The 27423-nt window shown below is 44.8% G+C and overlaps 1 protein-coding gene across 1 annotated transcript in view; it reads right to left on the bottom strand.

Annotated features, from left to right (window-relative positions):
• LOC126088855 (delta-1-pyrroline-5-carboxylate synthase) overlaps positions 1-27423 on the bottom strand; it is a 221391-nt gene that overhangs the window by 172183 nt on the left and 21785 nt on the right. Inside the window, exon 2 of the mRNA XM_049906867.1 lies at positions 14211-14384. Within this exon, the coding sequence (XP_049762824.1) occupies positions 14211-14384 (174 nt within the window). The remainder of the gene's footprint in view (positions 1-14210; positions 14385-27423) is intronic.

The raw sequence follows: 27423 nt of genomic DNA, 5'->3' as shown, positions 1-27423 counted from the left end.
CGATAATAAGTATAGATGTAGTACTGAGTCAAATGCTTTTCGGAAATCGAAGATTATTGCATTTGCCTGACTTCCTTGTTCTATGGCTGTCACAATATCATACGAGGAAAGTGCTGATTGGGTTCACATGGTCTGTGTTTTCGGAATCCATGGTGATGGGCATGGTAGAGGTCGTTCCATTCGAGACAGTCTGAGCTCAGATTGTGTTCTAAGATTTTACATTATACGGATGTCAAAGACAAAGTGGCTCACTCCTGCTACCATTCTTGCAGACAGGTGTGACTTGTTCTTCTTTCCAACTACTGGTGATAATTTTTTGTTCGAGAGATTCACAGTAGGTTGTAGTTAAAAGAGGGACTAACTCAGCCGCAGATTCAGTGTAGAATCTGATAGATAGTCCATCGAGCCCTGGAGCTATGTTCAGTTCTAACGATTTTAGATGTTTCTCAATGCCACTGACACTACTATCTATTTGTCATCCTTTCAGTGGGCTGAGAAGTAAATTAGGGCAATATTCCCGGGTTTCCCTTTGTAAACGAATACTTGAAAACGCTGTTAAGCATTTGTGCTTTTGCTTTGTTATCCTCAGTTTCAAACCCTGTCTCGTCTGTGAGTGTCTGGACACTAACTCTAGTGCCTTCACATCAACTTCCTTTCAGAACGTGTGACGCAAACATGGGGATTTCTAGAACACAAGTAAGTACTGCTACGCCTAACACGCAGCTTTGCAGAATTCCATTCCGCGTATCAGCGAAGCAGTACTGTAAACCTCCAGGTCACATACGACTATACCTCAAACATTATCTATTAAAAATTTATGTAATAGAGGTCACTGTTAACTGATACACTGTCAGTATTACTTCGCAATAAAAAACACGCGTCTCTCTGGAAAGACACAAGTCACCAAGACCGATGTCGCTATTACGGCTTGTTTTTATATCAGCATTACTTCCTGAGCATAAAATCTAAAATATACGCAAGCAGAATATGATTATCGGTTATTAGTTTTTGAATATGTTACTGATGTTTGATAGTCTATTGCCTGACAATGAAAATTTCAAAGTGTATTCCTTCCGCATTAGATAACCTGTTAACAGAAATATATATATCATAATAATAATCTTGTAGTGGTATCTGTAAATTTTTGTACGTCAATATTTTCACCAAATGGATGTACGGATATTTGTACGCAACGTATTTTTCTTTCCTCTAAACCAGATCTCGTTAATATTAGTTTACTCTGAGAGTTTATCTTTTATTTGATGTAGGACTCGTGATTGGCAAACTACATTTCGCGTTAAGTGTATCCTCCCTTACATTCGGTATCAGAAAGACAATAATACAGGCAGACAGGCGATTCTATTGGAAAATGCAATTACACACTCGCTCCTATACAAATGCAAACAAGTGCATACGTGAACGCCTGGGGAAATGTTTCTCTATTTCCGGCGCAAATGTATGCAAATTGAGTATGTAACATTAGAGACGGAGCAGATGGTACTGTGAAATTTGACATGGATTAAATGAAGCATCGTTATTAGTACTGATATTTGAGTGAACAATAGAGGACCTCTTAAAATAAATCAGTGTAAAATATGTATAGGACACATGTTAGGTGCGAGGAGCGTAACGATAGTGTTTGGCCAGTGAAATTTGAAATATTTGTCTCTATTGAGACAAATCCAATGATGTGTAACAGTAAGGTCTTTGAAGGTCAACGAAGGTCAAAAAGGTGGCATGAACGTCCATTTACAGAAGGTGTTCGAAGTGATTACCACTGGTATCCATGCAGTTCTGCAACCTTTTATCATGGATTGAGTGGTATTCCTTATCACATTCGCACTTATCGAGGCACATGCTCTAACAATTCTCTCTCGTATGTCGTGCAAATAGTAAATATTCGCCGAATACGGCATATCCATCTAACGTGCCATTGACATGTAAGCAATACAACACTAATAGGAACGGTAAGACCAGTATCGTCGAATCAAGCGAGTGTGAATGATGTATTCTTTCGAAGAACAAGTCGATATGCTTCCCATTTACGGAGAATGCCAACGAAATTCAGTGAGAGCTAGAAACTTGTACGCTGAAAGGTATCCTCAACGTACTCAACCTACACGTCTAACATTTAAATATGTGTGTGATAAACTGGGAACAACTGGATCTTTAACGCATCGGAAACATATCCAGCAAAGGAAACTTACTAACGACGAAACGGGAATTGGTACTCTTGCCACTGTGGTTCGATATCCTTGTGTTAGTTCGCGTCAAATCGCAGTGGAATCTGGCATGAGACGAAGTAGTGTTGTTCGATGTTCTGCATCGCCATAAATATCATCCTTACCATATCAGTCTCCACCACGAATTAACTGGTACGGATTGTATGCGTCGCATTGATTCTGTCGATGGGCTCAACTTCATATTCAGACGGATGACACATTTATTAATTTGATTTTATTTACTGACGAGGCTACGTTCACGGACCATGGAAATGTTGATTTGCACAACATGCATTATTGGGCAACTGAAAATCTATCTTGGCTGCGGCAAGTTACACACCAAAAACCGTGGTCGGTGAATGTATCGTGTGGGATTCTGGAGGACAGATTTATAGGCCCCTATTTTATCGAACTAAATCTTAATGGTGGGAAGTACACCAAATTCCTGCAAGAAACATTAGGTCTGTTATTGAAAGAAATACCTTTAGAAACAAGGAACAGAAAGTGCTATCAATAGGTGTCCGGTATATTTTTTTCTAATGGCTAGAAATGAGTTGCAGAGACAATTCCCAAATCGTTAGATTGCACGCGGAGGAGATGTGTCGTGGCCATCTCGTTCGTGAGACTTGACGCCTCTGGATTCGTAAGGGACATTCTTTATGAAGATATTCCAACTACATCTGAAGATATGCGAGGGAGAATTGTCAGAGCATATGCCGATGTGATATGGAATACCACTCAATTTCTGATAAGAAGATTGCAGCTCTGCATTGATACCAATGGTCATCACTTCGAACACCTTCTGTGAATGGACGTCCATGCCACTTTTGTGACCTTCACTGACCTTCAAAGACCTTACTGTTACACATCATTGGATTAAACTACAGCGTCCTATTTAAAAAAAGAAACGAAGTTGACCTTCATATCTCTGAAGCGACCTCACTTAGCAACGAAAAACCGTCGTCATATTATAGCCCCCGTCGTCCCATGCAACTTGAGTATTTACCAGATAGCTCACCTGATTTTTATATTTTTACTAAAACCTCCACCAGGAAGGTTGCGATATACACTCCTGGAAATGGAAAAAAGAACACATTGACACCGGTGTGTCAGACCCACCATACTTGCTCCGGACACTGCGAGAGGGCTGTACAAGCAATGATCACACGCACGGCACAGCGGACACACCAGGAACCGTGGTGTTGGCCGTCGAATGGCGCTAGCTGCGCAGCATTTGTGCACCGCCGCCGTCAGTGTCAGCCAGTTTGCCGTGGCATACGGAGCTCCATCGCAGTCTTTAACACTGGTAGCATGCCGCGACAGCGTGGACGTGAACCGTATGTGCAGCTGACGGACTTTGAGCGAGGGCGTATAGTGGGCATGCGGGAGGCCGGGTGGACGTACCGCCGAATTGCTCAACACGTGGGGCGTGAGGTCTCCACAGTACATCGATGTTGTCGCCAGTGGTCGGCGGAAGGTGCACGTGCCCGTCGACCTGGGACCGGACCGCAGCGACGCACGGATGCACGCCAAGACCGTAGGATCCTACGCAATGCCGTAGGGGACCGCACCGCCACTTCCCAGCAAATTAGGGACACTGTTGCTCCTGGGGTATCGGCGAGGACCATTCGCAACCGTCTCCATGAAGCTGGGCTACGGTCCCGCACACCGTTAGGCCGTCTTCCGCTCACGCCCCAACATCGTGCAGCCCGCCTCCAGTGGTGTCGCGACAGGCGTGAATGGAGGGACGAATGGAGACGTGTCGTCTTCAGCGATGAGAGTCGCTTCTGCCTTGGTGCCAATGATGGTCGTATGCGTGTTTGGCGCCGTGCAGGTGAGCGCCACAATCAGGACTGCATACGACCGAGGCACACAGGGCCAACACCCGGCATCATGGTGTGGGGAGCGATCTCCTACACTGGCCGTACACCACTGGTGATCGTCGAGGGGACACTGAATAGTGCACGGTACATCCAAACCGTCATCGAACCCATCGTTCTACCATTCCTAGACCGGCAAGGGAACTTGCTGTTCCAACAGGGCAATGCACGTCCGCATGTATCCCGTGCCACCCAACGTGCTCTAGAAGGTGTAAGTCAACTACCCTGGCCAGCAAGATCTCCGGATCTGTCCCCCATTGAGCATGTTTGGGACTGGATGAAGCGTCGTCTCACGCGGTCTGCACGTCCAGCACGAACGCTGGTCCAACTGAGGCGCCAGGTGGAAATGGCATGGCAAGCCGTTCCACAGGACTACATCCAGCATCTCTACGATCGTCTCCATGGGATAATAGCAGCCTGCATTGCTGCGAAAGGTGGATATACACTGTACTAGTGCCGACATTGTGCATGCTCTGTTGCCTGTGTCTATGTGCCTGTGGTTCTGTCAGTGTGATCATATGATGTATCTGACCCCAGGAATGTGTCAATAAAGTTTCCTCTTCCTGGGACAATGAATTCACGGTGTTCTTATTTCAATTTCCAGGAGTGTATATACACTGAAATACCTACAGTAATTTCAAACAAACTTTGCATTTGACATACTATCGGAAATAAAACTGTTTGGGTAGACACGCCTAGCATCCTTTGCGGTAGGGTGAGGACATGACGAGGATGACAAGTAAAGTAATCGGAAATGAACCATTTTAGTATTGAATACATAGTACTCTCTGAGCTGGGCTGATCGCTGATCGAAAATGGACCATTTTAGTGTTGAATCCACAGTATTCTCTGTTTCTGAGGTGGTTGACAGACTCAGTTACATTTAACCCAAGGGGAAAGGAGAGGGGGGGGGGAGGAGGTGAAGGTGTAGTACATAGCTCCGAAATACTTGGGCTTATTTCTGTTTCAGGGGCAATCACATTGTGTGACACATTCATAACCGGTTTCAGACTGCAGTGGCCATTTTGGTCATGACCAACAGCATATGAAGATGGTCATTGTAGGCCGATTCCGTTTATGAGTGTGTCACAGAATTTGACTGCGTCTGAAATAAACGAAAATTCATAATACGTCAGTCACTTACATTTCCTTCGACGGAACGTCGGTTTCTTTAAAAAAAAATGGTTGGAGCATTGTAAACCAAGCTATTTTTATTCTATTTGTATATATAATCTGAAGAGATTAAGGGTTTTAGGCTATCTCTCTAATCAGACATCAGACAAAGGATTTAGGTATAAGGACTTTTTACATCAAAGTTTACTAAAATAATGTTATCAATTACATTATAAATACATACAGGAATGGTAATTATTTAACTGGCAAGATAATTTCAAACAGGTTCAGTGCATATCTGAGATTATTTGAAGTAACACTGCTGACTAACCAACAGCAGCAATTACAAAATAGCAATACTACTACTACTACTACTATTACTATTATTTGTAATAACAACAACAATAATAATAATAACAACAATAACAGTGAAAGAAAAAGGAACACATGCATTTAGAGGTGTACATGGCATATATTGCGACATACTGACTTAAGAGAGTGGTTCAGATACAGTGATCTACCTAGGAACTTTCAGTGGAAAGAAATGTCTGATTAAAAGGGAGTGTATTTAGTTCTTGTGATTGCGTACTGTAACGGATGGAGGCATTATTGATGTTTCAGTAGGTAGGAAATACTTCTCTATTAACGTCAGAGATGTGATTCGGTTTAATGGTACAGGTACCTGCTACTGCAAAAAGACTTATAGAAGGCATCTGACGGGGCGAGAATTTCGGCTGTGTAGTTCGGAGATGAGCGTAAAGAACGAAAGATATGAGGTACTGGATACGCAGATCATACGGTAATAGAGACAAAGGATGGAAATTTCGGCGCTTCCCTGCACATAGCCGTGACAGCTCTGCATAAGATGGTGAAATATGTCACAATATATCGAACACAAGCATCCATCAGAGCGTCAAAGCGATGTGAGTTCTAGTAAGAAGACATTGCAGGATAGCACCGCTAAAAACAACTTCTGGAAGTACAAGCCATTGTACGAGTTTCTATTTGTGGGACGTGGGGAGCTGCTAATGTCTTGTTATACTATTAGCTATGTACTCAGTCCAGTTAAGCACTTGGCATTGTTGCTCCTGGACTTTTCAGTGACAAAATAGAAATTACGATTGTCCCATTTAAAACAAGATATGATTCACAACATTTCTGACTCATTTGTCTAGAATGATCAATTTCCGATTTGGTAGTGAATGGCTAAGTATGTAGGAACAAATACTGTGGAGGTGAGGTAACATGGTAGCACAAATCTGGAGCAATGGGTCGCGTGGATCAATTTCAATGAAACCTGGTATGTATATGGATACTCCTGGCACCCTTGGGGTACTGCGTATGTGTGAAGTGGTTGACATGTAGAAATGAATGGAAATAGTATCCAATTCATGGCTTTCTGGGTCGCTAGGATTGCAGCGTGTAAGATGGTTTGAGATGAAGAGCAGATAGTGAAGGAAGAATTTAATTGGGATTCAAGATGACTTAAAATTATTGCTTGACGTGTGGTTTGTGTTACTCTGAGGACTGAACAGACTGAAGTCATAGCATGAGACGAAGAACATAGGCGATCTGAAAGAGGTGGATAGGAGGTGCTGGCTTTGGAAAAACAGTACAATGGAGGAGGTACACGAGTTAACAGAACTCGAAATCTTGAAGACATCCCTACGGGGAAATTCATGATACACGGACAGGTGTCGCAGTTAGTAACGTAGCAGGAATTTCAGTACAGAAATAGGTGTTAATGGCCAACGTTAAATTTCTGAAGTTTTAAGTGAAGGACGAAATAAATTACAGGGTTCTCGTACTAGACATGATGACAGGCAGATTACTGAGGGGTTCATCTCCACTCCTCAAGTGAGGATCTCACGTGATCAATATTGCACTCTCGGTCTAGGGGAGTGTCATAGAGCAGTAATTAACACGTCCAAGGCCGCAGGTACGGTCCCAGCCATTGTTCAAATTTTAGACAAAAATCATCGTCAGTGTGCATCTTCAAATTGAATTTGAGTTCATACTGAGTTTACTGAATGACAGTGCATACCGGAAGATCAGTAAAGACCCCAACAACCAGGTGGCAAGGAAGACTGCTTCGCTTCTCAACGCTTGCCCCTTTCCACCAGAAGTTGTGCGAAGATTGAAACCAAGTGGTGCGGTTCCTCCAAGGCTTTATGGACTTCCAAAGATCCACAGAACAGTGTTGCTCTGCGTCCTATAGTGAGTGACATCGGCTCTCCAACCTATGTTTGTGCCAAACACTTAGCGATGTTATTAAGGCCTCTCGTGGGAAAATGCTCTCATCACATACATAACTCGTGGACTTCATTGGTAAACCGAAATCACTCAAACTGAACAATTGTGATACGTTAGTCAGTTTCGCTGTAGTATCGTTGTTCACTAAGGTTCCTTTCTCGGAATCATTGTTTCTCATTTGATAAACCTTCGATACAGAGATTTCAGCTTTGTTTGAACATCTTTTGACCTCGACGTATTTTTATATATTTTTTATTCAATGACGAATTTTATGAACAGACTGACGGTGTAGCCATGGGTGGTCCTTTGTCGCTCTGATGGCCAACCATTTTATGGATTTCGAGAAAAAGGCGCCCACAGTGTTTTGGAGGTTTGTTGATGACATGTTTTTAGTGTAGCCCCATGGAGCTGACAAGCTATAAACCATCTGAATTCCAGCCACAGTTCACGATGGAAATCGAAAAAGATGGATGCTTTCCATTTTTGGATGTGTTGGCACGTCGCAAAGATCATGGCACTTGGGACATTGAGCATATCGAAAACCTACCCATACAGATTATACACTCCTGGAAATTGAAATAAGAACACCGTCAATTCATTGTCCCAGGAAGGGGAAACTTTATTGACACATTCCTGGGGTCAGATACATCACATGATCACACTGACAGAACCACAGGCACATAGACACAGGCAACAGAGCATGCACAATGTCGGCACTAGTACAGTGTATATCCACCTTTCGCAGCAATGCAGGCTGCTATTCTCCCATGGAGACGATCATAGAGATGCTGGATGTAGTCCTGTGGAACGGCTTGCCATGCCATTTCCACCTGGCGCCTCAGTTGGACCAGCGTTCGTGCTGGACGTGCAGACCGCGTGAGACGACGCTTCATCCAGTCCCAAACATGCTCAATGGGGGACAGATCCGGAGATCTTGCTGGCCAGGGTAGTTGACTTACACCTTCTAGAGCACGTTGGGTGGCACGGGATATATGTGGACGTGCATTGTCCTGTTGGAACAGCAAGTTCCCTTGCCGGTCTAGGAATGGTAGAACGATGGGTTCGATGACGGTTTGGATGTACCGTGCACTATTCAGTGTCCCCTCGACGATCACCAGTGGTGTACGGCCAGTGTAGGAGATCGCTCCCCACACCATGATGCCGGGTGTTGGCCCTGTGTGCCTCGGTCGTATGCAGTCCTGATTGTGGCGCTCACCTGCACGGCGCCAAACACGCATACGACCATCATTGGCACCAAGGCAGAAGCGACTCTCATCGCTGAAGACGACACGTCTCCATTCGTCCCTCCATTCACGCCTGTCGCGACACCACTGGAGGCGGGCTGCACGATGTTGGGGCGTGAGCGGAAGACGGCCTAACGGTGTGCAGGACCGTAGCCCAGCTTCATGGAGACGGTTGCGAATGGTCCTCGCCGATACCTCAGGAGCAACAGTGTCCCTAATTTGCTGGGAAGTGGCGGTGCGGTCCCCTACGGCACTGCGTAGGATCCTACGGTCTTGGCGTGCATCCGTGCGTCGCTGCGGTCCGGTCCCAGATCGACGGGCACGTGCACCTTCCGCCGACCACTGGCGACAACATCGATGTACTGTGGAGACCTCACGCCCCACGTGTTGAGCAATTCGGCGGTACGTCCACCCGGCCTCCCGCATGCCCACTATACGCCCTCGCTCAAAGTCCGTCAACTGCACATACGGTTCACGTCCACGCTGTCGCGGCATGCTACCAGTGTTAAAGACTACGATGGAGCTCCGTATGCCACGGCAAACTGGCTGACACTGACGGCGGCGGTGCACAAATGCTGCGCTGCTAGCGCCATTCGACGGCCAACACCGCGGTTCCTGGTGTGTCCGCTGTGCCGTGCGTGTGATCATTGCTTGTACAGCCCTCTCGCAGTGTCCGGAGCAAGTATGGTGGGTCTGACACACCGGTGTCAACGTGTTCTTTTTTCCATTTCCAGGAGTGTATTTATGCGCAAGTAGCTGCCACCATCCTTCGCAGACGATGAGTCTACTCAGAACCCTGGTACAAAGAGCCCACGGAATTGCGGAGGAGGGCAGTCTGGATGACGAGCTTTTACACCTGAGAAGAGTTTTTGAAGCCAACGGCTACTCTCCACAGCAGATACGTATGGCACTACAAATGAAGCCAACAGTGTGTATAAGAAATGCAGAAGAAGACACGGAAAGTTTTAAATCCATGGCTTTTCTGCCATATGTGGGAAGCCTATCATCGAACATAGGACGGATTCTCAGAAAACACAAAGTGAAAGCGATTTTTCGCCCTCCGCTAAAGACAGCAGTACTGCTGGGTTCCGTTAAAGATGATCTGATGCTTCGTAAGCCTGGGGTTTATAAGATTCCTTGTGAGGAATCGACAAACGACACGTACAGTCCAGGAGAGATGCACAGAGCACCGCAGGTACACCCGACTGTATTGATACTGGGCACTCTACGACGTACGATAACGTCGAAATTTTAGCCTCGACTTCATCTTTCTGCGACTCAATAGTGAAAGAAGCAATTGAAATTCGGTTGGCGACCGATTTAATTAATAGCGGCTTCAGTTTGGAAAAATCTTGGAATCCGGCAATTTCTGTAATAAACTCACGAAAACGTCGTGACGGTGCAGCTCGCAGTGATACATCGATATCACCGTGTGGATCGACTGTGAAGCCATAGATCAAAATCCATGCATCTATTATACCTATCTGCCGCCTATCAGTGTCTCTGGCTGCTTGTGTATTTGCGGCCGTATGCGCAGTGGTCCGATCCGCGGGTTTAAACGGCCGGATGAAGTGCTGGAGCGTGTCACCTCCGCTCACTCTGAAGATTGCTGGACGGTATTCAGCCGAAATTTTAGAAGAAGAAGTCGAACTTATGGGGCTGCACGCCCGAAATTTTATGGAATCATCTTCAATGGCGGCCCAAGACTTCATCTGCAAGAGCTCACCCTGTCAAAGAGGGCGGAGGACAGGACAGAGTTTCATGGCAACGTCTTTCTCTTCTGTGACAAGCTGTACCTAAAACGTGAAAGAATCAGCAATAATTAACGTCATGGGAATGCAGAAGGCAATGGAAGCCCTAAATTAATGGCTCTCAACGTGTACTCACCGGACATGTGACGTGTAGTTGAAAACGTACCCTGATGACCTCTCCATTGGGAAAGGATTCTTGATTAGTCCCCCATTCGAATCTACGTGAGGATACTGCTAAGTGGGAGGTGCCTATGAGAAATAGAGGGAATGACCAACTGTTGGGTAATAATCTATGCGTCGAAGCGTGGAATTTCAAAAATTGTAACGTGGCAGAGGACCTAGAAAATCAGGAAAGGTAAAGTAAAATACTCTGTCGAGATATAGTGGAGATCAGTGAAATGAAATATAAAGAAAATGAGGATTTATGCTCACACAAATATGGAATAGTACCAATGGCACCATAAAATACACTCCTGGAAATGGAAAAAAGAACACATTGACACCGGTGTGTCAGACCCACCATACTTGCTCCGGACACTGCGAGAGGGCTGTACAAGCAATGATCACACGCACGGCACAGCGGACACACCAGGAACCGCGATGTTGGCCGTCGAATGGCGCTAGCTGCGCAGCATTTGTGCACCGCCGCCGTCAGTGTCAGCCAGTTTGCCGTGGCATACGGAGCTCCATCGCAGTCTTTAACACTGGTAGCATGCCGCGACAGCGTGGACGTGAACCGTATGTGCAGTTGACGGACTTTGAGCGAGGGCGTATAGTGGGCATGCGGGAGGCCGGGTGGACGTACCGCCGAATTGCTCAACACGTGGGGCGTGAGGTCTCCACAGTACATCGATGTTGTCGCCAGTGGTCGGCTGAAGGTGCACGTGCCCGTCGACCTGGGACCGGACCGCAGCGACGCACGGATGCACGCCAAGACCGTAGGATCCTACGCAGTGCCGTAGGGGACCGCACCGCCACTTCCCAGCAAATTAGGGACACTGTTGCTCCTGGGGTATCGGCGAGGACCATTCGCAACCGTCTCCATGAAGCTGGGCTACGGTCCCGCACACCGTTAGGCCGTCTTCCGCTCACGCCCCAACATCGTGCAGCCCGCCTCCAGTGGTGTCGCGACAGGAGTGAATGGAGGGACGAATGGAGACGTGTCGTCTTCAGCGACGAGAGTCGCTTCTGCCTTGGTGCCAATGATGGTCGTATGCGTGTTTGGCGCCGTGCAGGTGAGCGCCACAATCAGGACTGCATACGACCGAGGCACACAGGGCCAACACATGGCATCATGGTATGGGGAGCGATCTCCTACACTGGCCGTACACCACTGGTGATCGTCGAGGGGACACTGAATAGTGCACGGTACATCCAAACCGTCATCGAACCCATCGTTCTACCATTCCTAGACCGGCAAGGGAACTTGCTGTTCCAACAGGACAATGCACGTCCGCATGTATCCCGTGCCACCCAACGTGCTCTAGAAGGTGTAAGTCAACTACCCTGGCCAGCAAGATCTCCGGATCTGTCCCCCATTGAGCATGTTTGGGACTGGATGAAGCGTCGTCTCACGCGGTCTGCACGTCCAGCACGAACGCTGGTCCAACTGAGGCGCCAGGTGGAAATGGCATGGCAAGCCGTTCCACAGGACTACATCCAGCATCTCTACGATCGTCTCCATGGGAGAATAGCAGCCTGCATTGCTGCGAAAGGTGGATATACACTGTACTAGTGCCGACATTGTGCATACTCTGTTGCCTGTGCCTATGTGCCTGTGCTTCTGTCAGTGTGATCATGTGATGTATCTGACCCCAGGAATGTGTCAATAAAGTTTCCCCTTGCTGGGACAATGAATTCACGGTGTTCTTATTTCAATTTCCAGGAGTGTATAAATTTAAATGCTAGGAGGTCTCCTATGAGGGCAAGTGAGTACAGCGTAGCACTGTACAGTAGTAGATGATAAACAGTCCAGACAAGAAGAGCGTTGAAGCTTTTGATTTTGAAATGTGTTGCTAAAGGACAATGTTGGAGATTAAATAAGTAGATCATTGAAGTAATGAAAAGTTACTAAGAGAGAAGAAAATGTATTTATGGCACAGCTTGTTTAAAAGAAGGGATCGAGCTTATCATGAGGCATGAAGGAATCATCATTTTGCTGATGGAGAGAAGAGGGAGTCGGAAGTTTGGCTGGAGCAAGCAGCTTTGAAATTTATATACACTTGGGTGTAATTGGATAGCGATATGCACACATACAGACGGCGGTAGTATAGCGTACACAAGGCGTAAAAGGGCTTTGAATTGTCTGCGCTGTCATTTGTACTCGTGTGGTCCATATGAATAGACTTATAAAGTGATCAGGGCCGCACAACGGGAATTAACAGACTTAGAATGCGGGATGGTAGTTGGAGCTAGACGCATAGGACATTCTATTTTGAAAGTAATTAGGCAATTCAAGGTTTCTGGATCCAGTGTCAAGAGGGTGCCGAGAGTCCCAAATCTCAGGCTTTACCTCTCACTAAGGACAACGCAGTGACAGACGGCCTTCATTTAACAACCGAGAGCAGCACAGTTTGCGTAGAGTTGTCAGTGCTAACAGAAAAGCAACACTGCGTGCGATGACCTCAGAAATCAATGTGGGACGTACGACGAATGTGTCAGTTAGGACAGTGAGGTGAATTCTGGCATTAATGGCTTATGGCAGCAGACGACCGACGCGAGTGCCTTCGCCTCGGCTCGTGATCATATCGTTTGGACCCTAGACGACCTGAAAAAGTAGTCTCGTCAGATGAGTCCTGATTTCAGTAGGCAAGAGCTGACGGTGGAGTCTGAGTGCGTAGCAGATCCCGCGTAGCCATGGACGCATATCAACAATGTACTGTGCAAGTTGATGGTGGCTCCATAATTGTTTGGGTTGTTTTTACATAGGATGGAATGGGTCCTCTGGTCCAACTGAACCGATCATTGACTGGTAATGGTTATAATCGGCTACTTGCAGAGCACGTGCAGCTATTTATGGCCTTCTTCATCCCAAACCACGATGGAATTTTTGTGAATGACACTGCGCCATGTCACCGAGCCACAGTTGTTTGCGATTGGTTTGAAGAACATTTTGGACGATTTGATCGAATGATTTGACCATCCAGATCGCCCAACGTGAATCCCATAGAACATTTATGGGGCATAACCGAGAGGATCGCCAACACATGCGCAATTATGGACGGCTAAAGAGGCAGCATGGTTCAATATTACTTCAGGATACCGCCAACTTGTTGAGCCTATGACACGTCGAGTTTCTGCACTACCCTGCGCAAAAGGAGGTCCGACTTGGTGTTAGATCACCTCTTAGGAAGCCGTACGCCATGTTGTTGTGGTTTACATTTGGATGACTGGTTTGACAGACCATCCATACTAGGCTTTCTTGTGCAAACTTCATCTCTGCAACCTATACAGAGGTGAAGAAACCTCAGTACAGGTTACAGAGATGAAGTTTGCACAGGAAAGAGTAATATGGAGGGCTGCGTCAAACCAGTCTTCACAACAACATGTCGTACTGCTTCCTACTAGGTGACCTCTGTAACATTTGAGACTGCGAGGTGAACTCTTAAAACTTGTTTTGCCTTAGATAACTGATTTAGAAGTGGCTCATGAAGTTACATATAAAATATCCACTTTTTCCCCCGTTTGGGTGACCCTACATAAGTGCTAAAGCGTGGGACGAACGGGAGAGAGCAGCTGTCGGCTCACCTGCTCCACGATGGAGGCGAGCCGGCCGAGCGCGAGGCCGTTCTCGTCCTCTCTGGTGATGACCGCGCTGCCCATCTTGACGACGAGCCGGCGCGCGTACTTGAACTGGCTGCGGTCCGTGAACGACGGTCTCCGGCGCTCACCCGTCTGCACCCAGCGGCGCGCCGGCTGCACCTGCCGACAAACCGTAACCAGCTGTGTTAAAGGAATGTATGCGAAAAATCACCCAGCTAAAACCAATACCGGTATTTTAGTTCTGAATGACAGTTTTATTTTATTTGTTTGGTCCCGGTTATATAAAGGATTTTCATTATTCATTGGTAACCTTGAATAAAACCAATACATCAATTTGCCATAGCAGTGGTTGTTTTTTTTTTTTTTTTTTTTTTTTTTTTTTTTTTTTTTTTTTTTTTTTTTGTACATAATTTGGTAGGATGTTCTGTGGCTGCTGAAAGACTGGTGTCGTCTCTGAATGATATTTTTTTGGTGAAAGGAGTCAACTTACAGATCAACACATTACAAAACGACTACTTACCTATACGTTGGACTATCAGTATTGGCCAATGTATTAATTCATTACTGAAGTATTAATCATTCTCATATAATTGTTCCTGATAAATATTACATTTTGTCTTCAATTTAAACTGCCCATTTGAATTTTTTGAAAGAGAATTTTTCATTTTCTCAGTAAAACATCAATTAAAGCATTTTTGAAAGACAGGTCCATAGGTCTACGTACCCATTTTCGGGAAACTGTTTGAAATTGATTAGCGAGTTACCTGGAGCTTCGGCAGTTAGCTCAATACTAGGTTCACTAACATACGACCGAGCGAGGTGGCGCAGTGGCTAGCACACTGGACTCGCATTCTGGAGGACGACGGTTCAGTACCACGTCCGGCCATCCTCATTTAGGTTTTCCATGATTTCCGTAAATCGCTCCAGGCAAATGCCGGCATAGTTCCTTTGAAAGGGCACGGCCGACTTCCTTCCCCGTCCTTCCCTAATCCGATGAGACCGATGACCTCTCTTTCTAGTCTCCTTCGCCAAACAACCCTACCCTCACTAACATACGAAGGTTCATATTCATCACTTATGCTTTGGAAACAGTAATGCAGACTGGACTACTGAAGAACCTGAGACTATCAACAGTGGCGTTTACTCCAGCGAAACCAGAAAAAGAAAAGGATGCCAGCATGGATGATGAAAGCAGTCGTGGTTACACGATAAGCTTGCAGATTATGACCAGCAACCAGACGTTATTTAGAAAATTCGTATCCATGCAGGACAGGAAGATGAAGAGAAAGAAGAAGGAGAGAAAGAAAACATACTTCAGCAGCTAGCAACTATACCAAAGGCACTGTCCGTCATAATATGTGGACACAGCACAAATTAGTGGTATTTTATTCGTATGCTTGTATTTTGTTATCATTTTACTTCCTGTTATTTTATTTCTGTACCTTTCCGAGGATCCACTTATGGTAGGTATTATTACAGACAACATTACTGTTACATTTTCGTGTGTTATGACTTAAAATAACATTATATTAAGAAATGTTTGCTCATTAAACCTCCTGACCCTGATTTATGGGAAAAGGGCCCATAACTGTTTATCAGAAATATTGTTTTTCACATGAAAGGTGTCGGTTAAAATATATAGTAATCTGGAAAGATTTACTTAATAGCAGATCGTCATTCAAATATATTGAAAGTAAGTACTGCCCTATGTCAAATAACCATTCCTTCCTATGAGCCTTCTTCCAGTAAAAGGCCTCAGTTGTATTCAAATTCTCATTAAAAAGTAAATAAATAAATAAATAAATAAATAAATAAATATATATATATATATATATATATATATATATATATATATATATTACTAAAAACGTGCTTTTCATTCGAAATAATTAACGGTAAAGAATGCTACAAATTTTAGACAAAAGTTTTAAAGTTAATGCGACGGTTCCTTAGCAACACCCAGAGAACACGTGCGACTTAAAGAAAGCCACGGACAGTCAGTCGTTCACCTCCTGGAAACTGAATTCAGTGCCATCGACGAATGGAAGCACTACTGGCAACAAAACTATCCTCCAAAATACTTGAAACTGCTCTGCAGCCAGAAGACTCCCTGGATTTGAGCAGCCTCTAGCAATTTGGAATATCCTGAACCGCATCCAAACGACTCAAGAATTTTGAGCAGCCACCATCCACAAGTGAGGCAGATCAGCTTCTTGTAACTTTGGTGCAGAACGACAGAGTTTCTCATATTTTATCAGCGTGTCATGCACGTGCCCGCAAGGATTCTTTCGAAGATTTCTTGAGAGTGACGAATGGTGTAATAAAATCTGTTACCCTCTGTGTTGTTTTATCCTTGATAGCTGTATTTAAATGCTGGCATGTAGCAGTTTAGTAATCTTTGTATAAATGTTACCGTATGATAAATAAATAAATACTTGCATAGTACTCTCTCACAGCATTTCTGCCTTGAAAATAACGGGGTGTTCACCTCTTGAAATGTTGGTGGTTGTCGAACAACTCATTTGGCTGCAGTCCCATAAGTTGAACATCTCACTGAAAACTACTGCTAGAAATATTGTCAATACGCTTTCACGGGACACGTTATATATATCTTCAAGCGTATACAAATTCAGTTTTTTCAACACCTCCGTGAAACTGTTTGATTGCATCATACTAACATTCTGTCTATTCGCTCAGTATCCTCTGTTATCCCAACTTAATATAGGAGTGAAGAGTTCTGAAAGCAACCTTCTCTGTAGGCCGATTACATTTGTCTAGTATCCTACCAAGTCTGATTCACCTACGACAGGGCATATCTGGTCATTCCATTTTATAGCCCTACAAACTGTTACACTCACGTGTTTATGCAAGCTGATTGATTGCTATGAGGAGGTCGATAAGACCTTCTGTTCCGCAGCCACATCAACACTTAGCCCCTGACGAGAGGAGAGTGTCAGTGTTCATTTCATTTTCCTTCTCGTCTTTCCACTGTGTGTGTGTGTGTGTGTGTGTGTGTGTGCATATAAATGGAAGGAAACGGCTCATTTGAAACCCGCCCCATTGTAGTCGAAGTTTTTCGTAGTGTCATGGCTTTGTAGTGGCAACCTAACCTTTGGACAGCTAAAACCACTGACACTGATCAATCACAGAGGGTCGTAGTCCCGTTCCGCGAGATACGGGTGGCTAGTCTGCAACAGGTCTTTCCCGCACCACCGAATTGGGGTGAGATTGCAGCCGGACAAGGACATGGCACCTTCTCCCGTCGCGACTCAGCAAGTGATGGACGTGCCTCTGCAAGTACTGCTACTGCATAGTGAGGAAAGCACTCAGTTACAACAGTTCATTGTGAGTTTGCATTTAATTTAGTACAGCTCTTTAGGGTGTTAATACAATGGTTGCACAAATCTTCATTACTGTAAATATTTCTTGTGGTACATTCATATGTTTTGTGCATTTGGTAGGTATTGATTTGTCCTGAGAGAATGAACATTACACTTGTAACTACGCGCCGTTTGTGATGTCGTAATGTGGGTGGTGCTACTTGCAATGTGTTTCCGAGTTCTTACTATTCGCTTATTGGAGTGTTACTGTTGGAATTTTTCTGTTTTCATTGTGGATCCCTTTGGGAATGTTAGACTGTATCCTGGCCATAGGTCAACCACGTGATCCTCAGTCCAAAATTACACTGTCCTACAAAAAACTTTTTTCTGTTTCTGAAAAAAAATTGTGATCCTAATTGTACTTCGAGTGCTGAATTCAAAACTAATTTTAGTTTATTTTTTCTGTCAGGGATAATTTATGAGTAATCACAATTTTATTTCTCTCTTCTGTTTCTGATATAATGCAGCAAACATGAGGTGAAATTCGATAAACAAATTCATATTTTTATGATTTTACAAGTTCATCACATTAATGGGCGTGAGATATAACATATAACACAGCAGTCTTTGTGTATACGCTTTGTAGCATTTATTTGACATGACAAATTACAGAAAAGTGACAAAAAATGAGCTACTGTGTTGTAATGCACATCACTTTTTTCTCTTGTATTGTGAATATTTCTTCTCTCGAATGACACTCCAGCAATAATCTGCTAACATAGAAGGTACCCATTTCCGTTCATAGCCCTTTCTATGGTAGAAAAGTCTTTATCAAATCATTCGCCATGTTCATCCGATACATCACTACAACTCTCGGTGAAGTAGTTCGGATGAGAATCCATCGTAGGTACCTTCAGAGACATATTGCACCACAGATCTTGACGTGCTTTGATCACGTCATTCACCATTGCTTTGAAGTTAGTAGCTCTTCTTCTTCCGAGGAAGTTCTCTGACACTATCTTGAAACAGTTCCATACCGTCTTTTCTTTCTCAGTTAAACGTGCCTCAAAATTTGTTTCTTTCTGCACCTCCTTGATTTGTGGGCCTACAAATACACCTTCCTTTATTTTTGCAGCTGAAAGACGGATGAATCTGGTAGCTAGATATGCAAACCCCCTGCCTGTTGGATCCATGGCCTTTACGAATTGTTTCATTAGGCTAAGTTTGATGTGAAGCGTTGGAAGTAGTATATCTTCAGGAGCTACTAGACTTCCACATTGTACATTCTTTTGGTGCACTTTCCATCTCCGCCTACGCCATTTATTTTTCACGTAGTGAGAATATCTGTCTCGACTGTCCCACTCGCAAAGAAAACAGGCATACAGAATGAGATAGGAGGCGAGGTACTGGCAGAAGTAAAGTTGTGAGGACGGGGTGTGAGTCGTGCTTGGGTAGCTCAGTTGGTAGAGCACTTGGCCGCGAAAGGCAAAGGTCCCGAGTTCGACTCTCGGTCCAGCACACAGTTTTAATCTGCCAGGAAGTTTCAAAACAGGCATACTTCGTGTATCCTTTTTGCATTCCCAGTACCATAACAATTACTTTGAAATCTGCACATATTTTCCATTTGTATTCATTGTATTGTAATGAATTTAGCATCCTTTGTACGAATTCGTAATTCTCTTTGGTCAAGCTGGCGTAAGCTACTGGAACAGAGGGTATTTTATTTCCGTTATGGAGAAAAACACCCTTGAGACTTGTTTTCTACGTATCTATGAAAAGTCTCCTGTGAAATGTAGATGAAGTTCAGCACTTTCATTAGGCCAGCAACGTCATTGCAAAATGTCAGTGCTCCATCAGTTGCAAAACAGGAAATAAAGGCATATTCTTTGTGCCTGAACACAATGATTTTAGTACTTTGGTGGAGCAAATTATATTCTTGTAATCTTCAACCAAGCAGCTGCGCCTTTTGTTTACTTAGTCCTAGATCACGCACTAAATCATTTATATCTGCTTGTGTTAACAAATGTGGCGATGACTCACTTGTGCAGTGATTTAATGGATCTTCATATGTGATTTCTTCAGTACTACTTACTTCACTGTCACTCCGAATTTGACCTGGAGCTCTTGAAGGTACTGGACGGCTGTCAGAACGCTGCATTGGCATTCTCGCTGAAGGCAGATCAGGGTAAACAATGTGCCTCTTCGATTTTTTGTTTGTAAAACCCTTAACCTTTGTTAGACAGATATAACAATGAGTAGCGTGTTCCCTGGGCTCTCCCCACAGCATGGGTACAGCGAAAAACGCCACATTATGTTTCCACAACTAAATTAGTTTGCAGTAACATGTAGCAAAACAGAAATGTGGTGCCCATTCTTTATCTTGGTCTCCTACCTCTACTCCAAAGTAATGTATTTCTGACAAAGGTGAAGTTCCCACAGATATAGCAGAAGTTGTCTGGCTTATATCGACATCCACGACGACGTGGCATTTCTGAAAATTTAAAATACCTCTTCAGTAATACACCTGTACTACATTAATACTAGAGAGCTAGAGAAACGCTGATACGAAAAAACAAGCAGTCAGTTTACCTTCAGCACCAGGATAAATCAATTTAAACACAGGAACTTACAAGATCAACTGTGCTCGGAAATACGACAGAGACGGTTCTTGTCAGCCAAAACACCTACTCCTCGAGATTGACACACATCGCGGCGAACACCACTGTTCTAAACTCGATGCACATGCCTCTGGGAAGCGTGAAGGTTTACTGCCGAGGCAGGGACCGGCTGTCGCCGTTAGAGCCTAATTAACTATTGCAGGTGGTCTTAGTGACATAGGTGTGACGGGGGATAACCCAATGACGTCTGATTCTTCCCATCTACTGTTGAACAAGAAAGTGTCATCATAGAATGAAGGCTTTCACGGCAGGTGTTGTCATCACTTAACACTTCCATGCTGAGATGCCGTGGTCCATACATAAGTCTCTCCCCTGACGTTTCGCCTTCGACTGCGGAAGACATCCTCCGAGGACAATCACCAAACTTCCTCTCCGCAGTTCGCCGATTGTCCTCGGAGAATGCTTTCCGCAGCCGAAGGCGAAAAGTCAGGGGAGAGTCTTATGTATGGACCACGGCATCTCAGCCCGAAAGTGGAAGAATTGTCATGTTCCATCACTACTGCATGTGGCAGCATACCTGTATTTCTCTATAACGTCCCTGTGCTTGCCATGAATTGTGGACATACACACATATATGTATACATATTACATAAAAAGTATCCCTGACAACGATGTTTTGTTTACATTTTTTAATTTCCCGTGGTAAACTGGATCAGCAGCAAACACTTTATTATCAGAAATACAACCCTTGCCGAACAGTATTATCGGTCCATGGTTATGATAAAACGTTAGATATCATCTTGTTGAGTTTAATGAGTGCTCCCAATCATGTGTAATTACACTATGGGATCAAACGTATCCGGACACCGAGCTGAAAATGATTTACAACTTCGTGGCACCCTTCATTTGTAATGCTCGAATTCAATATGGTGTTGGCCCACCCTTAGCCTTAATGACAGCTTCCACTCTCGCAGGTGCCGGAAGGTTTTTTTGGGGAATGGCAAAACATTCTTCACGGGATGCTGCACCGTAGTGAGGTGTCGATGTCGGTCGGTGAGGCCTGGCACGAAGTCGGGGTTCCAAAACATCCCAAAGGTGCTCTGTAGGATTCAGGTCAGGACTCTGTGCACGCCAGTCCATTACAGAGATGTTATTGTCGTGTAACCACTCCGCCACAGACCGTGCATTATGAATAGGTGCTCGACCGTGTTGAAAGATGGAATCTCCATTGCCGAATTGCTCTTCAACAGTAGGAAGCAAGAAGGTGCCACGCAAAACAACAAGGGGTACAAGCCCCCTCCATGAAAAACATGACCACACCATAACACCACCGCCTCTGAATTTTGCTGTTGGCGCTACACACGCTGGCAGATGACATTCACAGGGCATTCGCCATACCCACACAGTGCCATCGGATCGCCACATTGTGTTCCGTTGTTCGTCACTCCACACAACGTTTTTCCACTGTTCTATCATCCAATGTTTATGCTCCTTACACCAAGCGAGGCGTCGTTTGGCACTTACCGGCATGATATGTGGCTTATGAGCAGCCGCTCGGCCATTAAATCCAAGTTTTCTCACTTTCTGCCTAACTGTCGTAGTACTTGCAATGGATGCTGATGTTGTTTTGAATTTCTGTGTGATGGTTTGGAAAGATGACTGTCTATTACATAGTACGACCCTCTGCAACTGTCGGCGGCCTCTGTCAGTCAACAGACGAGGTCGGCCTGTACGCTTTTGTGCTGTACGAGTCCCTTCACGTTTTCACTTCACTATCTCATCGGAAACAGTGGAGCTAGGGATGTTTAGGAGTGTGGAAAACTGGAGTGCAGACTTATGACAGAAGTGACACTCTATCACCTGACCACATTCTAAGTCCGTGAGTTCGTGGAGTGCACCATTCTGCTCTCTCGCGATGTCTAATAACTGCTGGGGTCGCTGGTATTGAGTACCTGCCAGAAGGTGGCAGCACAACGCAGATAATATGAAAAACGTATGTTTTGGGGGGTGCCCGGATACTTTTGATCACTTAGTGTATGAATCATTTCATGGTTTCTGAATTTATCGAACTGGCATTTAGGTCACCAGCCACCTACATGGTTCTCAGCCAAAGATTAACAAGACGTGGCTATGATAAAATGTTAGATTTCATTCTGGTGTGTTTAATGAGTACCCACACGCATGTGAAATTCTGAAGTAATCAGTGTACTCCGAATTTATTGAGGATAGACTGCAGTTTGGTCATCAGCCAACCACATAGTTGTCCCTTGTAACCATTGCACGGTATATAACAAGGCCATGTATATTTGTGAAACATTCGCTACAGTTAACGATTTTTATATTTTTGTGCCCTTGTATCTGTTGGTTGTCAACTCCACTAGTCCACCTACACTTACCTCACTGGTCCTCTTCATCGTAGTCTATGTTTTGACGATTATTTAGTGAGTTATGTTAGGATTGATGAGATCCTGCAGACATTAACGTATGAATGATTCGAACATACCCCTTCTAATCTCTACTTGATCCTTCGATCCCCACATAGCAAACTGTATTAGATTATTTTATTTACGATATTTCGATATTTTATACGTATCTTGTTCGTAAGTGCTCATTTGAAATGGGATATGGTATAGTTGCTTTCATAAGCCTTAGCATGGCATCGTATCCTACAAATATTTCAGTATTGATGATAAGAAATAAAGTAATTTCTTGATGAGTAAATATCGAGATGACTAATAAAATGGCTCTGAGCACTATGGGACTCAACTTCTGAGGTCATCAGTCCCCTAGAACTTAGAACTACTTAAACCTAACTAACCTAAAGACATCACACACATCCATGCCCGAAGCAGGATTCGAACCTGCGACCATAGCGGTCGCGCGGTTCCGGACTGAAGCGCCTAGAACCGCTCGGTCACCCCGGCCGGCGAGATGACTAACGATAGGCCCCTAGTTCATCAGCGCCTCGCACCCAGTCACTTCGAACCAGCCCTTCCCATCCCCCCCCCCCTTCAACTAAGACTTATTAACTCAATAACAGTTTTGATTACACTCTATCACACAGAATATTGCAGTGTTACCGACGTTATTTTCGCCACATCCTTTATGTCCATACAGTAATCGGTAAATTCCTATTGTCGATATCAGAAGTAGATCTGTTATTAATTATCTTATACAGAAAATTAGATAGTGAATTACGTAACATGTGATTGGCACACAGGGAGGCGAACTTGATGGGCGTGATTGAGACTTGACTATGAGAGACGGACATAGAAAAATGGTTCAAATGGCTCTGAGCACTATGGGACTTAACAGCTCTGGTCATCAGTCCCCTAGAACTTAGAACTACTTAAACCTAACTAACCTAAGGACATCACACACATCCATGCCCGAGGCAGGATTCGAACCTGCGACCGTAGCAGTCGCACGGCTCCCGACTGCGCGCCTAGAACCGCGAGACCACCGCGGCCGGCACGGACATAGAAGGTCAAATCAAATTTAAAGACAACAGTATCAGGTTTCGTCAAATGAGACCATCTGATATTGTAGTCGTAGGATGCAACGTTTTGTGTTTTGTGAAGTGCACAGCTTTACATTACTAATCATTTAAAGCAAACTGCCGACCTTTAGCTTTTCTCAGGCAGTCTTCATTACACGTTACTGAATTATCTGCAAAAAGTCTAAGGTTACTATTAATATTTTCTTCAAAGTCATTAATAAGTAACATGAACAACAAGGGTCCACATACATCTCCATGGGCAGCCCTGAAGATACTTCTACATTTCTCAATGATTCTGCATCGAAGATATCATGTGCTACATGCTCCCTACGAAGAAATCCTGAAGGCGGGCACCAGCTTTGTGTGCAGTGATGCAACATCCGCTATTCTGTGGAAGAATCTCTATAGTTTCATAGTCAGGAATGAAAAATTAGAAATTGTCTTTCCTGAAGAACTGAAAGAATTCTTTTAGCAACAGTGAGCTGCTATGTTGCAGAAAAACTACGGCCTTCAGTCTCTATACTACATAACTAACCCTGACACTTCCCACCTAGAATGCACTCACTACCTGAGAAATGAGGTAAAGCACCCACATGAGGAGGAGGAAATTGAATGAAACTGCATGGATTGATATGGTATGTGATGTTATTTTAGTGATTACGAAATCGAGCCCTATTTACTAACATCTTAGCAGTGTGAGGCCACTTAACAGTATGACTCGGTTGGGAAGGGTGTTTTACGGTCAGGTGACAAAAGTCACGAAATACTCCCAATATCGTGTGGGACTCCCTTTTGCCAGGCGTAGTGCAGCGACTCGACGTGGCATGGACTCAGAAAATCGTTGAAAGTCCCCTGCAGGTATATTGAGACGCGCTATCTCTATAGCCGGCCATGACTGCGAAAGTTCTGCCGGTGCAGTATTTTGTGCAGAAACTGACCTCTCGATTATGTCCCACAAATGTTTGATAGGATTCGTGTCGGGCGATCTGGGTGGCCAAATCAATTGCTCGGACTGTTCAGAATAGTCTCCAAATCAATTGCGAACGATTGCGGCCCAGCGAAAGGGTGCACTGTCATCCATAAAAATTCCGTTGTCGTTTGGGAATGGCTGCAGATGGTATCCAAGTAGCCCATCATAACCATTTCTAGTCAATGTTCCTTGTAGACACAGCTCACACCGTTATGGTGCCACTTTCGGCTTGCACAGTGCCTTGTTGACAACTTTGATCCACAGCTTTTTGGTGTCGTTGCCGCATCGAACCATTCATCAGCTCTTACCAACTGAAATCGGCACTCATCCGATCATGTCACGGTTTTCGAGTCGTCTACGGTCCAACCGACACGGTCGCGAGCCCAGGAGGGGCGCTGCAGGCGACGTTGTGCTGTTACGAAAGGCACTCGCTTCGGTCGTCTTCTGTCATAGTAGATTAAAGCCAGATTTCACCACATTATCCTAACGGATACGTGTATCACACGTCCCACATTGATTTCTGCATTTATTTCCTGCAGTGTTGCTTGTCTGTTAGCATTGCCAACTGCTCAGTGCTGCTCTCGGTTGTCAAGTGAAGGCTGTCAGTCACTGCGTTGTCAATAGTGAGAGGCTATGCCTGAAATCTGGTGTTCTTGGCACACTCTTGAGACTTTGAATCTCGGAATACTGAATTCCCTAACCATTTCCTAAATGGAATTCCCCGCGCGTCTGGTTCCAAACACCATTCTGCATTCAGTGTCTGTTAATCCCCGTCGTGCAGCCATAATCACGTCGGAAACCTTTATACATGAATCACCTGAGTGAAAATGGCAGCTCCGCCAACGCACTGTTCTTTTATAGCCTGTGTATGCGTTACTACCGCTATCTGTATTCCATGACTTTTCTCACCACAGTGTAAAGCCACTGTACCCTGTGCTGAGGGCAGCTGGCGTACAACTGTAGTAACTGATCCCTGATCAGCTGGATACTGGCGCTGGGACGGAAATGACGTCCGAGCTGGTCCCATACATGTTATATTGGGGTTACGTCTGGGGATCTTGCTGGCCACGGACGTCAACCTCATGCAGACAGTTCATGGAGGCATAGAGCCGTGAACTGAAGTCAGACCTGATGGTACCCTACACCATGACGCCAGAAGTAACTGCGCCAGACCTCTTCGAAGCACTGAAAGCGAGCTCTGCCCAGGTCGCTGTCATATTTGCTGATGATTGTCATATGGGATACTGAAGAACGGGGAGTCCTCACTGAGCACAATACGACGCCATTTGTTAGCAATTCATGCTTTCCGTTTGTGTTGAGGTGTTCCTGGCAGCGCACTGCCGACAGTAAATCCCTAATTCGGCTGCTGCTAGTCTTCGACCAGTGGTGAGGGATGAGACAGTCCTATTATTGTTCTCGGATGGCAGGCCCAGATGTGAAGGGATTACGATGTGATTGGTGCACAGTACGGCGATCCTCCTTTGTGGTGGTTGGACGCGGTCATCAAAACCTGGACACGAGTATGCATGCCCTAACGTTTCCATGCAGTCCAACATCGGACCGCTGTCACTTCCAAGTGCGCCATGAATCTGATTACACGATTCGACCGGTCAGTGCGATGGAGACTCCCAACGTCAGTTGCTGATAGTTCAGTCTCACACCAGTATGTGCGTATGTATGTCCTTCACAATTATCACTCAACATGTGACGCTGGTTACGTCCGTTATATACCCTGCCAGACCTGGTAAGCACAGTAAACACGAACATCACTAGTGAACTGTGGTGCCGTGCTAGCTGCCATGGAGAACTACAATTCTAATCATTTACACGCTCGCCGATGGAGTGTACGTGTACTAAGCTACATTGGCATCGGACCATACTCCTCTGAGGGTTCTGCTTTCTTCGCCAGGCAGTGTACATTGCAATGAATATGACAAACAAAACAATAATGAGTGATAGACAGCAACGGTATCAGCGCAAAGTCGCTGTTACCTTAGTACATGTCTTACGACATAATTTTTCTCTTGTAAACGGATATATCCTACTCAGTGTAAAAGATGCCCAGTCCGACCTTCCTATATGAACTAAAACCCGTTATCAACTTGCTATTTCGAGCTAATCAGTATCTTGCCCGCTTTACTGTAGGCCCTGGAATATGATCTCTAACACGAACACTGCACTAATTAGGTTAAGCGAGAACCTGAAAAATGTGCCACGGGCAATCTTGAGGCCACAATATTGACAATACTAGACCTAAGCGCAGCATCTGATACCGTCAAATTTTACATACTGCCCAGAAGAATGTGACCACTGAAGTTTTCAGATAGTGCGCTGATGAGCTTGGAAAGCTATTTGAGTGACAGCAACGTGTTATCTGTGTGAGTGAAAAGTTGTCCTGGAAGAATGTTCTGCAGAAGTCCCACAGGGATCAGTTCGCAGCCAACTATTGTCCTCCTCATATGTCAATGACATCCAGTCGATTTTGGCTTGCTTATCATTTCTATGTCAATTATATTCAGCTTAAGTTAAGTGCCAGTCCTGATGGTATCGATACTGACACCATTCCGATGAATTACGAGCTGTCTTCAGTATTCGTATGAATACCAAACCTGGGACTTTAAAGAAAGCAAAGAAGTACCAGGTAAATTTAGTATTTCGTCTGAAACTAAATAGTTATGATTTTTGGGAACAACTTACTCCTGTCCTTATCGACTCCTGTTCTTATCGAATACCGCATCAGGAAACAGCGAATAACTTAGGTGCAACTTTGAATGAATACCTCATATGGACA

Source organism: Schistocerca cancellata, chromosome 1 (genome assembly GCF_023864275.1).
Source record: "Schistocerca cancellata isolate TAMUIC-IGC-003103 chromosome 1, iqSchCanc2.1, whole genome shotgun sequence".
Taxonomy (NCBI): domain Eukaryota; kingdom Metazoa; phylum Arthropoda; class Insecta; order Orthoptera; family Acrididae; genus Schistocerca; species Schistocerca cancellata.
The sequence above is the reverse complement of the archived record's forward strand: the minus strand, read 5'-3'. Positions and strand labels throughout refer to the sequence as shown.